The sequence below is a fragment of the Bemisia tabaci genome, chromosome 5 (genome assembly GCF_918797505.1).
Source record: "Bemisia tabaci chromosome 5, PGI_BMITA_v3".
In the NCBI taxonomy this organism is placed as follows: domain Eukaryota; kingdom Metazoa; phylum Arthropoda; class Insecta; order Hemiptera; family Aleyrodidae; genus Bemisia; species Bemisia tabaci.
This window is the reverse complement of record NC_092797.1, coordinates 16,322,485-16,337,383: the sequence shown is the minus strand read 5'-3', so window position 1 is coordinate 16,337,383 and position 14,899 is coordinate 16,322,485. Positions and strand designations below refer to the sequence as shown.

At 33.7% G+C, this 14,899-nt stretch overlaps 1 protein-coding gene across 4 annotated transcripts in view; it reads right to left on the bottom strand.

Annotated features, from left to right (window-relative positions):
- Nucleotides 1–7,320: 7,320 nt before the first annotated feature.
- The window catches only part of LOC109042198 (uncharacterized), a 198,010-nt gene continuing 190,431 nt past the window's right edge, over nt 7,321–14,899 (bottom strand). For all 4 annotated transcript variants that reach the window (XM_072300351.1, XM_019058826.2, XM_019058828.2 and 1 more), the window contains 8 exons: nt 14,214–14,429; nt 13,686–13,868; nt 12,848–13,019; nt 11,954–12,158; nt 11,199–11,458; nt 10,381–10,522; nt 9,340–9,544; nt 7,321–8,429 (listed from right to left, as the gene is read on the bottom strand). In XM_072300351.1, the coding sequence (XP_072156452.1) occupies nt 8,260–8,429; nt 9,340–9,544; nt 10,381–10,522; nt 11,199–11,458; nt 11,954–12,158; nt 12,848–13,019; nt 13,686–13,868; nt 14,214–14,429 (1,553 nt within the window). In that variant the 3' untranslated portion in view covers nt 7,321–8,259. The remainder of the gene's footprint in view (nt 8,430–9,339; nt 9,545–10,380; nt 10,523–11,198; nt 11,459–11,953; nt 12,159–12,847; nt 13,020–13,685; nt 13,869–14,213; nt 14,430–14,899) is intronic.

The window sequence follows — 14,899 nt, the reverse complement described above, 5'->3', positions numbered from 1 at the left end:
ACTCCATGAATACTTCACGCACTGCGTCAATCGTGGTGCGGTCAGCAGCGGTTGGCGTGAAACGCATAGCGTCTACAAGACTGCATGAATACTTCACGCATTGCGTCAAAAACAGTGCGGTCAGCAGCGGTCGGATTTTAAAGATAATATTCTCTAGTATTAAATGGTCCGCTAGGCTGCCAAATTTTTTTTGTATTTCACATCCTAATTTTTAAGGAAGGATAATTTTCTAAAAACTTAAATCAAACGCAACAGTTTGAAAAATAAAATACTGCCTGAAAATGTACCCATCTCTTCAAGCTATATTTCATGTATTAATTGTTTTGTTTCAGACAATTGATCCTTCCTCTGAGGCGGTTTGTTTCTCCCTGGACAATGGAGCGACCAAATTCTATGACTTGCTGCAGCTCGTTGAGTTTTACCAACTCAATGCTGGGTGTTTACCCACGAGACTCACACACTATATTGTGCAGTCCTCTGCTGGTCCACGTTATTCAGATAAATCCAGTACAGAATCTTTTTAGTCGGCATGTGTTTTTGATGTTTACTTAGGTGACTTTGATTTTGGAATCCATCCGCCATACTGTGGGAAGAATAGTTCATGAAATTTGATCCCTCACTCTCATCAGAGTTCGATCTATTTGTGTCCTTTTATCGATGTCCGATTGAGAACTCTGTAATGATTAGGAAGGATGCACACAGTGAGTTCCTCAAAGATACCCAGCTAAGGAAGAACGCTGTGTGAGCCTTTGAACGTTGCAAAATTTCCTTCATGAACCTGAGAATTTTCTAGGAGACTCGCAGATATTTTTCTTCCAATTATTCCGAAAATTTCATTCAGAAATTAGTCTAGAGTATCTGAAAATGTCAAGGAATAAATGGACGTATTTCTATCAAACGGAACTAAGGCCATATGGCAATATGGAGGAAGGGAGAGGGGGGGCTTGGATTGGCGGGTGTTGCGGAACGCGATGCTCGTTCCGTCCTGTATTCGCAATGCTTTTTCCATGGCGCTTAGTTCCGTTTGACAGAACGCGCTATCCGGGATCCTAAAATCCGCAAAAGGGACTCGATATGGCGCTTAGTTCCGTTTAACAGAAATACGTCCAAATATTCCTAACTTTTTTCAAAAATTAATATTTCATTGGAGATTAGACAACATCCGAAGGTTCACACATCGGTTTTCCTTAGCATGGCAGAATGTGACAGAACACCATAAATCAATCATTCTAGTTATCTGTCATGCTACAACAATATATTTTTTGAATATGCCTGATCTCTGACTATTGTGATTGACTTATGCTATTGAAATTTCAGAAAGTAGCTTTCTGAAATCATCCTAAAAAATCAGTGTGTATTAAGCACTGCAGGATCATAAGGTTTTCTTCGGGGGTAAGTGATAAAAGAATCTTGTCAGAATGTCCTTGGTGATCATAGCCTGGAGATTCTCACCAAAATTTGCTGCATCATTCGGTCAGCTCATTGAGCCCAATTTAAAATTTTCAGTCATCCATGTGTGGTATGAAGTTAAGCACGGTATTCATTACAAAAGCAAAAAAAAAAAAGGAAAAAAAATTAGAAAGTTGTAAATATTCACCAAAGTTACTTTCTCACACTTTTCTGATAATAAGTAAGGATTGTTGAACCGTAAAATTATACTGAAAAATTTTCAAGCCATTTACTCTGGTAGCAACAACTGTTAAAAAAACCCTTTAAAAACTTGTAAATTCTGAAAAGAAAACTCTTAAAAAATTGTTAAAATGTTTGTTTTAATGAATCTTTTATTGAATTTTTTAAAGTACGAGAGGCAGTAAATGGGCCTAATTGACTCATGAAATATCAACTGTAGCTTTTCAACACCAATGTCTGAACTTTTTTATAAGAAAAAACTTTAAAAAGTAGTCATTTTTCTGAGGACTTTTTTTAAATTCAATCTCACAAAGATTTAAATTTCACTTCATTTTAACAATTTTATAAGAGTTTTTAAAAATTGCCACTTAAGTGTCATTGCTTATTAGGGTAACCCATACTATCCTTCGTATAAGCTTTATATTGTAAACGTTTAAGTGGCAGGGAATATAAATTGTGTGCAGCAATTTTGGTGTGCTTTTTATGTTGAAAACAATAGTTTTGTTTTAGCATTTAACTGGAGTCATACCTACCCAACACGGGAAGGCAGGCTAAAGAAGCAATGATATTCATTAAAAATCTACGAATGGAAGGACCACAATTTCATTTATACCACCTATTGTGGATAAATAACTTCCTGTTTTATCCACTCCCCCTTTGCCTGCGCATCTGCTTTGCTTATAATTACTCAAAATATACCTTTTACCTAAGGTAGTTTTCTACGGAAGTATTCTTTCTCCTTTTTATCGGATAAGATTTGATGGTGATACATAGGTACATTTTATTTTAAATGTTATTTAATCTATCGGTGATATTAATATACAATACTAAGCAACCATAAGTTGTTTGTCAATTTTTTTTGCAAGCAATACGCTATTTTCTAATTATTTCTAACACTCATCTTTTTGTGTAATTTATGATTCTGTTTGAAGTACCCCTATTCTCCTCATATATATATACTATCTTTCCCTCTCTATTTTCTAACGATCACAGATATAACTCAGGAAAATTTAAAGTATGGGAAAGTGGGACCTAAAATTATGACGGAGCCATTCATAAAATCAATTCATTTACATAGACTTATAAAAATGTTTTTAGTTCCTCAGCTCAGCTCCTCTCAATTTTATTTTTTCAATTTGGCGACGCATACTATGCTTCAAAATTTCCATTTAAATTTTGTCCAAGGGTGCTTATTCTCATTTCTTCCATGCTATTAGGCAGGGAGATAGTATCTTTCATCACCTGCCTGTTTTTTATTTTTCTTTTCAGTCTAGTCTCATTTTTTGGCAAATGCAAGTATGAGAAGCTGAAGTCCAAGATAGCTAGACATTCTGTTTTGTTTTACAACATTTTTCACCATGAGCATACACAAAAAAAGTAGGATGTCATGTCGATGCATCCAAGTGTAAAAGCATGTGGGAAAAGTAACGGCACATGCTTGCTTGGTAATCTCTGATGGTAAATTTTATTTACGAACCATGGGTGTCTGAAACAAATATGTAATTGTTTCATGGAACTGTTAAGATCATGTTCACTTGAGTGTGTTGCAAAGTTTTCCTACTCAGGTACATTGAAGCAATGTGCTCATTTTTATTTTTATGTGTGGAAACAAAAAAATATCTCCTGGAAACTTACCTTTTAACTTCACGTCCTTACCTGGAGCGAAAACTTTTGTCATCCACAAAATGAGAAGTAGTTTTTAAGAATTATCCTCTAACAGAGCTATTCATTGTTATTTATTGGCTCATAGTTAATAGTCTTAAGAGTTTCAATCAGTAAAAACTTGTCTCAATGTAACAGAAATTTTTGAAGGACCATGAACATGTCAAGACTGTTTTGTCTTGATACAGAGTAGCATTGAAGTTTTAACTTTTCAGGATATAGGTACCTTTTTTCTTCTTCTTTTTCCCCTCTAAAATGTAATTAAAGTCAATGTAACCAAAAAGTAACATGGCCTTGTTCAGGATATAATCTACGAAATTTTAGATTGCTCTTGAACGGTCTGTCAGAAGTTTCAGTTAACTGGCTTAAAATTGTGTTTTGTTGGTTGCGTTAGAAGGAGCACTGATTTGACGGTCTTTAGAGATTAAGTGGCAAACTTTCAAATGCACTACAAGAATGAATTAATGGGAATTGCCTTCACCCATTTCTAATTCTTGCAAAGATAAAAAAAAATGTAGCAATAACAAGAGGAAACGAGGAGGTGTCAAAAAGTAACTTTTTCAATTTCTCTGGTCCGTTTAGCTGTTTTCACCTCTGTTAACCATTTGATTTCTACCTGCCAAACTATATTTTCGTGAACCTATTTTTTTCTTTTTTTGTAATAAAAAAAAAGAAAGAAAAGCGAAAGAAAGATAGAGAAAAATTATGATAAAATAATAATATGATAATAAGTGTCTCTGTAAATGTCTCTGTGATTTTTTATTATTTATAAAGTTTATTTATTATATTTTAGTATACGAAAGTATCTCAATGTGTATGTGTGGTAGAGCGAGAGCTAGTTTGTAAAAAATCCAAAAAGTAGCCATAATAGAGCTGGTGTGTTTATTTTTGTATTTTTTACATTGCTATAATGGTGAAAGAGTATTGTGCTGAAGGTATTTTCTGACCAATGCCTTTTTAGTAGAAATTTTGTACATGCCCTTATTGGATTCAGTAAGGTTAAGTTTCAGCAGTAGTAGTACCACGTGTTAAGGTTGACATAAATTGGGAGTTGAAAGACTGCATGAGCAGGTCTGCTATCCTTTAAATCGATTTACTCCAAAATATTTCATGATGTCTCATCGCTTTCTTCTCCAGAAAAAAATTTGCTCTATTAATTAGGGCTAACTAAGCAAGTCTATTCAGGGCTTAATTTTAAAAGGAGTCAGTTACATGGTCGTTTCTCATTGCTTGTTAGATTACTTTTTTCAATTCTGCGATCGTTTTTTCTCAAAACATTTTTGCATGCTTACGGTTAGAATTTTTGTGATTTTTTAGTTTGTATTTTGAAAATATGAAAACCCCTATTTGTTCGACATTCTACATGTCCCTTCTTCATCAGAAAATGCTTCTCATCTAATCAGAACAGAGTGAAACAATGAATTCTGTCCCCTAATGATTCTTCCAGCAATGATATTTTGAAATTCATGCCAAGGCATCAAGATGCTTGTAAGCAATTTTTTGTGACAAGATATCGATTGTATAATAGATAGTTTTAATTTCAAAATTATGAAAACTCAATTACATTGGAGTAGAATAACTATAGCATGGATATTAAACTGGGTATGATTTGGAGAACTTATGAAGAAAAATCAGGATTAAAGGGAGAAAAATTTCTTAGGAAAAAAGCAAAGTGAAAATAGAGGAGTTAGGTATTCATAAAAAAAGTTGTTGAATTTTCAGTTCCTCCAACGAATTATATTTTAACTGGCCTAGTTTTCCCATTTTACGCCTTGAATTTCAAAGGTATTTTAAGAGTAAGGGCGGCACCCAAAAAGTAAATTATTGAAGTAAGTTACAACAAGGCTATTTATCTCATTTTCGATACTTATGCAGTACTGAAAAGAGAATAAAACTAGAGCTGAAACAGAGAAGTTTTTATCCGTGTCTTTTTAGGAGTTATAGTCGTAAAAATTTTGAGAGGCTTCTGAAGCACAATAATGATTTTGGCATTTTATGTTGCTGAAAAAGTTTGATGTGTCGAGTTCAGCTGCTTAAAACACTCTTCTGATGAGAACTTGAATGGAGCTCTTGTGAGTATCAGAAATTTGCGATTTAGGCACTTCCTCACATGTAAAATTTTGCAAAAAAATAGATCAGTTCCACTGGTTATCTCTGAACTGGCAAGGGATCCTCTCAACTTTGAGAGCCTTTTTGAGCTTATGAGTTCAATCAGAAAAAACCTGTGATTCCATTCTGTTTTTCGCAAAATTTTACAAAAGGATAAATGCTTAAATTGCAAATCCCTGACACGTGCAGGAGCTCCATTTTAACAAACCATCTTACATGCTCTCTCTTGACCGATCGATTTTAGAGAAGAGGGATATGTTGGTCTTATTTCCAATGGCTTGATTGTTATTGTTATTATAATTGTTGTTGTTGTTATTTTTTTTAATTTTATTGTCATCATGCTAATTTATTTTGGATCCTAAGTCAGACTGTGACAAGAGGCATGCATGCCTCCAACGATTGACATCGCATGTGATAGGTGTCGCTTGTCAGTTGCTATTATTTCTCTGAATTCAGGAATAGCTCTTTGAGGTTTGCAAAGACTCTAAATAATCATTCAGAGATATTGTTGCTATCCTGACGTGAGAGAGGCTCTTTGATCGGAGCCTTATTGTCCATGCAACTCCATGTGTTTCGAGGTCCCTTACGTCACAGTAGCAACAGTATATCCTTTGCTGAGAGTCAATCAACAAATTTGAAGTTGAGGTGCCAATTATGAAGTCTCCAATTATCACTTCTAACAGTTAGGAGACGGTAAGAACTTTCTTTCCTCAAAAATTATCACGCTTCAAACATTAACCAAGCGCAAATTTGCTCGAAAGAGCTTTTTTTGTCGGACTTTATGAATGTGACACATGATAACTTTTTGCTTGGATACTTGTGAGTTTATTTTTCATCTTTAAATGCTGAAAAATTTGTTGAAATCGTTTATCCTCAGTTTTACAAAAAGTGAATGTAATTAATTATTATTTTTTTTTTATTTTTTCAATGCAGCCAAGTTTGAAATGCTGAGATAAAAGGGAAAAGAGCTAATGTAGCGCAGACCTAATTTAATTCCACCAAATCACAAGCCGATCATTAGAATTTGTCACAGCAATTTAGGACCTAGATCTTTTCTCAATCATTCTGATTTCATTTCCATGATCATGTGGTCGAAGATAAGCCATCGATATTTTATAGTCTCTGTCATCATTTCTTTTTGTACTTTCTAATTTTAATTCACTTAATATAAGTATACTTTAACTGTCCAAAACAAATTCAGTCTCATCTCTCCACTAACTTTTAATTTTATTGGGTACCAATGAGATTTAGTGTAAGAAAATTTGCACTCTTTATATGTTAAAGAACATTCTCAGTATTATGAAGCAACAACCAAAAAATGTACGAGTCTTTTAAGTATATTTAGCTTAGCACGTTAGAATATCTTTTTTGTACAGATCTTTTGAATTAAAGGCTGTAAGAATTTTCTCCTTCCTCTTTGCGTAACGAGTAGAGAATTTTCAAGGGCCTTTCAAACCTTGGCTTTCAAAATATTTGTTTTCGGAGATCTTTAATTTTCTCTGCTTCTATTTGTGTTTCTTTGCCACTCTCACCCACAGCAATTTCATCCAAATTTTTAATTTTTAACTTATTTAGGTGTGTAATTTTCCCCCTCTTTTTTTAAAAGAAAAAAATAGATGTTTAAGTTTAGAAAATTTATCACTAACAATGTAAAAAATTTCTATGTATGACAAATGATTAAAATTTTGATCTCATAAAACTTCGTTTTGTTGAAATTACATTCTATTTCCTGAAAATGTATGAATTCATGAATAAGAGCTCCGCCAGCTCAATAAATCCAGTTTTTGGATTTTTTCTTTTTTCGTCATTAAGATAATTCTATGGGTTAAGTATTTGCAGTATCTGCACGTATGGATGAAGGATACTTCACAGGTTGAGTTCAATACTTAATTGGAAATGATAAAAGAAAACTCCAGAGTGTTAACAATGAATACCCATCTGTTATTCTTTAAATTCAAAGAAAGAATGCTAGAGTTGACACATGATACTTTACAAAGAATTTACAATTATTATTTCTATTCATTACAGTGTTTATTAAAAAAGGCTTGAAATTTAAAATGCTATTCAAGATGCAAAAATGAAAAAAATGAATTAAAAAAATTGAAAGTGTAATATATTGACTTAAAGCTGTCAGGAAACACATAATCCAAATAATCGCACTTTCGGTATGAATGTTCCTTTTATTACCGGAAGGAATGAATAAAATATGGAATGGATTTGTTTGTTCTGTGGAATTTTTACTACTTACTGGGTAGGTACTTCTTTATAAAAGTTCATTGTATGCAGTTGAACATTATGGCACAAACATGTGTTCTTGATATTCTCTTCAATCTAATCAGCTAACTTCTAATCCCACAAAAATCCAAGTACATTACAGGTGTTTTAAAAAAAACCAAGCACTTTCAAGGCCTTGAAAAAAAAAAAACTTTTGAAATCAAGCAGTGAATTTTTCAACGCTGTACAAACCATGTTTTTTTGTGAATGGATCCTTCATTAATCAACTGAAAATTATCAGAGGGGTTTTTTCCCCCTTTTTAAAATATTTTCAAAGGAAATAGAAAAGCAAGTTTGAAAGAGAGACCATCGCACACCCTGTAGCTTAGTCTGATTGTTGTCTCACCACAAAAGCCATACTAGAGACTGCAAAAAGAACATATAAAAATAACTTCAAATTTAAATACAAAATGACTTGAACAGAAGGTTTATAATTTAAACAATTTATAAGTTTCTTATATAAAACTTAAATCACAGTATCACAAATTAAACATAACAATAATTTAATCTTCATTTTGTCTTAAAAAGAGTAGACTAAACATTTGAAAAAAGAAACAAAAACAAAGAAAAAGTTTTGGCGTTTTACTAGGTCTTTTTCCGTTGCATGGATTGTAAATAATTCCCAGATAATGCTAGCAGTCGATAGCGAACTTTCAAATTCCTTGCCCGAGTGTGGGCTGACACTATCTCTGAGGTGTGATTTGCTGGGAACCATCCTTTCTCCCCATCACGAATTCTTTCGCCATGGTACCATCCTGAAAAAGAAAAAATTAAATTGAACATTTTCAAGGGAACATGAGAATTCGAACACATGCTTTCCATTGTGCTTTCCTTCGAATTAAAAAGAAAATATATTTTACAGTGAGTTTGAGACCTGCATTTTGCCACAGATTCAATATAGAAGCACTAGGTACGAGTCGGGCTCTTCTCGGTTGCAGTGTTTTGATTGGACTCTCATCCCTGCTAATTCATGTCTTGGACACAGTCGAAAAGAATTTTACTCATCAGGAAAAATCACGAATTGATTTTTCCAGAATTTTTTCTGACTGAAAACATATTGCAGGATAATAAAAGATTCAGTAAAAATTTTAATTAAATGCATGGGTTCACTTTCCTAACAGAAATTGAATTATTAGAGGGGATTCTGAAATACTGCAACTAGGAAAGGCACTTCTCCCACACAGGGCATTGTAAACATTTATCTCACCACATTCTGAGCTAAGGAATCGGATTTTTAAAGCTGTTTTTTCTGCCTTATAATTCTTGGTCATTTCATAGGACGCAGCTGCTTGGAGGAAGGTGACATCTTGGTGTCGCCTGAAAAAATACGTCCAAGTTCAGTCCAATCCACTGATGAGACTTTACAATTTTTAAGGCAAAAATTCCGTCAGTAATATAACTGGCAATTTCTTTTTCTGCACCACTAGTAGAAAAAAATGGAGAAATGAATGTCTGTAACATGTACCAAAAGCCTCACCTACTAGGTACAGTCCAGAAAATCAAGACACCTATATTTGAAGGCACTGCAAGCGGATGGATTTGAAAAGTTATTTTTCTTCATAGAGACAAATACACACCCTTGTATTAAGATTTTTTGCATCACTCTCTTCTTTGATCTTAAGCTATGGGAAAGGAAAAAGTGCACCTATATGATAAAATTCTTACCATCGGCCGTTTTTCGGCAAACGTTGACAATGTCTCCACTTTGGAGCGACAACTCATCCGGCTGATCGGCAGCATAATCATGAGTGGCAACTACTTGAGGACAATCCCACTGTTCGTAAAGGGTTTCCTCAGGATTCGAGGATTGAGGACTAGAAAGAGCTTCCAGCCACCGCTGACGAGAAGATTCACTATCACAAGCAAGAACCTGAAACATAAAATAGGCCCATGAAAATTAAAAAAATAAATAAAGAACTTAACAGTACCAATATATCATAGAATTTCATCTATTCCAATTGTGAAATTGGAAAACCAGGCAGGTATCATGGTTTGCAGAGGAACCCAATTAAGCATCTTTTTTGACAGCCTCTCTTCTGTCATCCTATTGACATGACTGTACCAGACAAGCGGTTTGATCATAACGTCGAACACGATGTCATTTTCGACTTCCATTATCTGACACACTCTATCATAACGGACCCGATCATCTCTCCTAGAAAGTCCTGTTGACCTCCTCCAAAAATCCATCTCTGTTGCTCTTAGCTTATCCTGTGTCCGTTAGGTAATGTGTGTTTTTCAAGAAATTTGTGCTAATATTTCTCTGGCCGAGGTATACGCTGTTTAAATATGTACATTTGGAAAGATCAAAACGTGTTCACTCGCCTATATTTTTCAGATGAACTCCACCATCCAAAGACTCTTGTTTCCAAGCCACTATTCCCTCAATTTGCTTAGATAACCAAGCTATGTAACCTCAGCTAGGTAATGTACGAAAATTTTGAAATGTATGTACTACTTACCTAAGTAAAATGTTCATTTGGGGTAAAAATTGCTCTTTTATGGCATGTTTGTGAGGAGAAGATAATTACAATTAAAATACATTTCGTAGCAATGAATTGATTGAGTATGGTTAATAACTAACTTGTTCACCCCTACTAATTGGGCCGTAAAAGGTCATCCGAACCTCCTTCTGAAGTTTTTAAACAGAAATATTACAAATAAAGTGGATCATGGGTAAAATTTGAGATTTTAAGAGTATCTTACCATTTCTATAGTCTTGCCTTCATGGTTCTCGAGCATGGTGAGCATGATTAAAAATTTTGAGGAAGGCACGAGAGGATCTTTTAACTCAGTCATCTGGATCAGATTTCGAGCGCAGTAATCAATCACAGAATAATTCTCCTCGCTGAAATAAAGCACAGAGAATGATATTGAGTCACGGAAGGTGAATACAATGCCATCAACAATTAAGAGTGTTACAAGTGTTCTCATTATACAAATCTCACTATTCAAACATTTTTTGGACAAACAGCAACAAGAACTTATGAAAATTTTGGCAAGTTTTCATTCTTTGATAGGTTGATATGAACATTCCCTACGTAACTTTTGATTCATTATTGATTATTCAGATCTGACTGTGCACAAATAGTACGAAAACTGCTAATATCCAATTTACACCAGGTACATCCATGAGTTTTAATTTTTCAACTTTCTTAGAAAATATTGCAGTATTTTAGTCTTTTCAGGAATTTCGAAGATATCAAATAACTTTGCACGTAACTTCGAGATTTTCATATGTCATGCAACAACAGATACTGTTCAGTAACTTTTGTTTGAATTTCTCTATTCGAGCTAGTAGAGGGGATAGAAACGTTTATGGATCCTTTTTGACAATTTACTTCTGTTATAATCAGCCTTTAAACACTTTTTAATCTAGTAACTAAAAGGCCTGTAGAGTTTTTGCAGTTTTCTCAAAACAACAAGTAACAGTAGATTGCACTTGTTTCAAACAGTGCAATTCCAATGAAATGAAAATGAATTATTCATCACTGAATTATTCACAGTTGAATATAATTGCTCACCTTTTCTTCTTGGTGATAACAAGAAGATCGGTGAAAAGGAACAGATGAAGTTTCACATGCCGATTGAGTTTCCGGCTAAAAGTAGTTTTTGATTCCACGTTGATATGCATCATATGACCAGACCGGACAAGCCACCGTGAACTGGATACGACAGGGAGGGCTTTCATGTCTTTTCTTGAGAAATCCAGCTGCCGACTTAAGAGTAACATTTCTTCATAACGCTCAAACTTTCGAGCACCTTCATTACACTCCTCTACGATCTGGCATGAAAAAGATGGATAGGAAAAATTAGAAAAAGTTTAAAAAATTTCAAAAGAGGAAGACCTTCTACTTCAAAATTGAATAAATTGAGTATTTTGAAGCTTGATTCATTTATTTCAACTTATTAAGGGCATTGTAAACTTGGTCAAGGCATCATTTTTTCTTAAAAAACATACATACCTATTTATTCAAAAGTAAAAAACCTAAGAATCAAGCTCCATGCTTTAAACTTATTACAGATACTTTTCAAAGAAATTTTTTTCTGAGGATGGTTTTTATCATTTACTTTCTACATTCACATCTCATACATTGAAAGTAAAAACTCATTTTCACTCGTCTTACCGTAATTTTCATGGGCATGAGCTAACAAGGTAAAATGAGAATATTTATGTCTGGAGGAAAAAATGACTAGACTCAAAAAAGGTAAAGAGCATTATTTGGGATATTCAGAGATGCGCTCTGGAATCAAAAACAATGGATGCTTAATTGCTTACCTTATTTAAAGTTGCTAAGGTGATTTGAACAGTCTGAAATTCTTCATCATCTGATTCTATTCGAGATAGTATTGCGTCTATTAGAAGAGGTAAGCGCGTTATTCGCTGCATTGGTAACATGAGGAAAGAGTGTAGACTCAACGATTGACAAATCGGATCACTTTCTATCTGACTGAGAGCTTCATTAAATCTAGAATTACGTTCCCTGTAAGAAGATAAACCATTTAAAATGAGTTCCATAAAACTTAATAAATAAAAGAGCATGACTGATTTATCGCGAAGGAAAAAAAATTCTAGCAACCACACATTCATTTTTAAAAATGAGTATTGTTTAAATGTGTTTCTTCTTTGTCTGAAGTTTTAGATAAGGATTTTTTTTCAAACTTTTATAAGGAGAAACATGTTTGAGCCAATAACTTACATTGATAAGACAAAGTTCAACATGTTCTTTGAATGTTTTTATTTAAAAAAAGAAGGGTATGGACTTTTTAATTTTCTTTTTCACAATTTTATTATAAATTTTAAAAATCTTTAAAAATCGTTTTTGTCATTGAAATACTTAAGCTTCATGCTGTTTTAAATTTCTTACTTTGTGTTGTGACATATTTTGAAAAGTTTTAGTACTTATTTAGTTAATTGTTATTTTTCTAATTTATTTTCTGATCATGAGTGAAAACTCTTAGATGAGTTTTCTACTGAGAAGACCATTATTATTGGTATTTCTTCAAAAAATGACCATTGAGGACCATAAGTTTGTGAACACTAAGATAAGAAATTTTGCTGCTTTTCGATTGTGAAAACATATTGACGACAAGAAAAAGAGGTAGCGAGGAAAACTTCTTGGATTACTAGGTAATTAAGAAAAGACAGAACAAAAGTGATAGAGACACTTACTTCAAATTTTTTAAAGTACGATCTAAGTAAACTTGATTTGAGCAATATTTTATGTAAATACTGAAGTTTTTATTCGCATGATGCAATACAGCATCACAAACCCCATTCATCATAATACTTTCTTGCCAGCAGTTTTCCAATGATGCTAAGAGCTTTTCTGAACATTTTCGCACTGTAACATAAAAGAGAAATATTTGCGATCACTTGAAATGATAAAGTAACTTAGCTGCGATACCTTACTCAGCAGTGGTTTTTCTTTAAAAACTTCTTTTTAAAATTTTCTCATAAAATACCTTAGGTATTATCCAATATTCCACAAAAGAAAGATAAACACAAGGACATACAAAAAGGTACTCTGTCGGTCAATTTTATATAATGATTGGTAGCTAATTCAGGAAAAATACAATCCCTCTATGTACGCATAGAATAGGTTTCTGCTAAAAAAACAAAAATATGACAAGAAGTCAGGAACCTTACAAATCAAGATGACAGATTTAAATATGGGTTACAATTATGTATCAAAAATAAAAGAGAGCAAAGGCAGACTTGTTGATCATAAAAAAAGAGAATCCTGTTATTTTCACAGGAATTCGATTTTTTACCCTAATTTTTTGAGGAACTTAATGTATCTCCAAGATGTTTATTTTAAGCCGAAACCTGAATTTTTGGGGACACTTTCTTTTTAATAAGGAGGACGGTTTTGCATATTTCACTATCTCTTTGGAGGGACCCTTGTCAACCATTATTGGCAAGTAAAGCAGTTGAACCTGAAAACTGAATATACTTCCGAGAAGCGAGCACTTATCAATTAATTGATATGCGCTGAGTGTGAATTTACCTGCTGCAACATTCCCAAAAAGAATTCTGCGCTCATTCTTTGTTAGCACAGCTTCATCATTCAGGAGTGGACTCTGAACAAAATGCTTGTCCAGAACAGTCAAGGATTTGAAGTAAGATGCCTCTGACTGTATAACTTCAAATCTGGCTTCTTGTAATTTCCTCTGAGCAGGTTCTAGGGATCCTGGAAAGGGAGAAAAAAATTAATTAACATGGATTGAACAGGAATAAATAATAAAAAACACGGCATCTTGTCATGGGCTGCAGAGCATCTACCATATCTCAGGAATAAATAATATTGAGTCAATGATGGAAGATGGCTTGTTAATATGAATCAGATATTAAGGGGAATGGTAGCTCTAGACCTTGTAAAATTATAAAAGATGTCTATCGATTTTGGGAGGAAAAAAAGACACATAAGGAATTTATTTTGATAGCCTCGATTACCATTTTTATGATATGAGAGATTAGAACTGTAAGAAAGCAACGAAAGTAGGTGATTTGAATAGACATGTTTTTAAGTACATACCTAAAATTCCTGAATCCTGAACTTCAGGTAGTTCACACCAAAGTGAGCGATGTTGAGCAAGTTCTAGAGCTGTCGGTCTTAAGGTTCCAATTTCTTCGTAACCATCAAAATCATCATCCAAGCCTTGCCTGGCTAGTTCAGCTATATCTGCAGTGTAAAACTGATACAGAGGCTCATCTGCGAATCTCAGGTGCAGGTCTGATCCTGGGCTTGATCCTACACCAACAAAAACGCCGATTAGAACAATGCCGGTAAGAAAATACAAAAAACAAAGGATGTAAAAAGTTACTAGAGCAAGTACGTCATATTATATTTAGTGTATGGAAAAAACTCATAGCAAAACCATTGGACCGATTATTCCACCCCCTGCTTGCTGGCAAAAATAAAAAAAATTGTGCAGTCAGTGAAATGATTTTACAATTTGAGACACCCATTAAAATATTCTCCACCGTCTTAAAATATCAATAAGAAATTGAAACAAATTTGATTAGACTACGGCTGGATGCATTAAAAAACAGGTTATCAATGTATTAATTTTCTTCCAAGTCCTTGGCTTAATTCAGTTATCAGACCTTCTTATTTTCCTTTAGTGGTCAAATAAGGTGTATTTAACCTTGTTCTCCTTTTAACATTACTTCATATAAATGTTGGTTGATACTAATAATCACAAATAATTCATCTTTCCA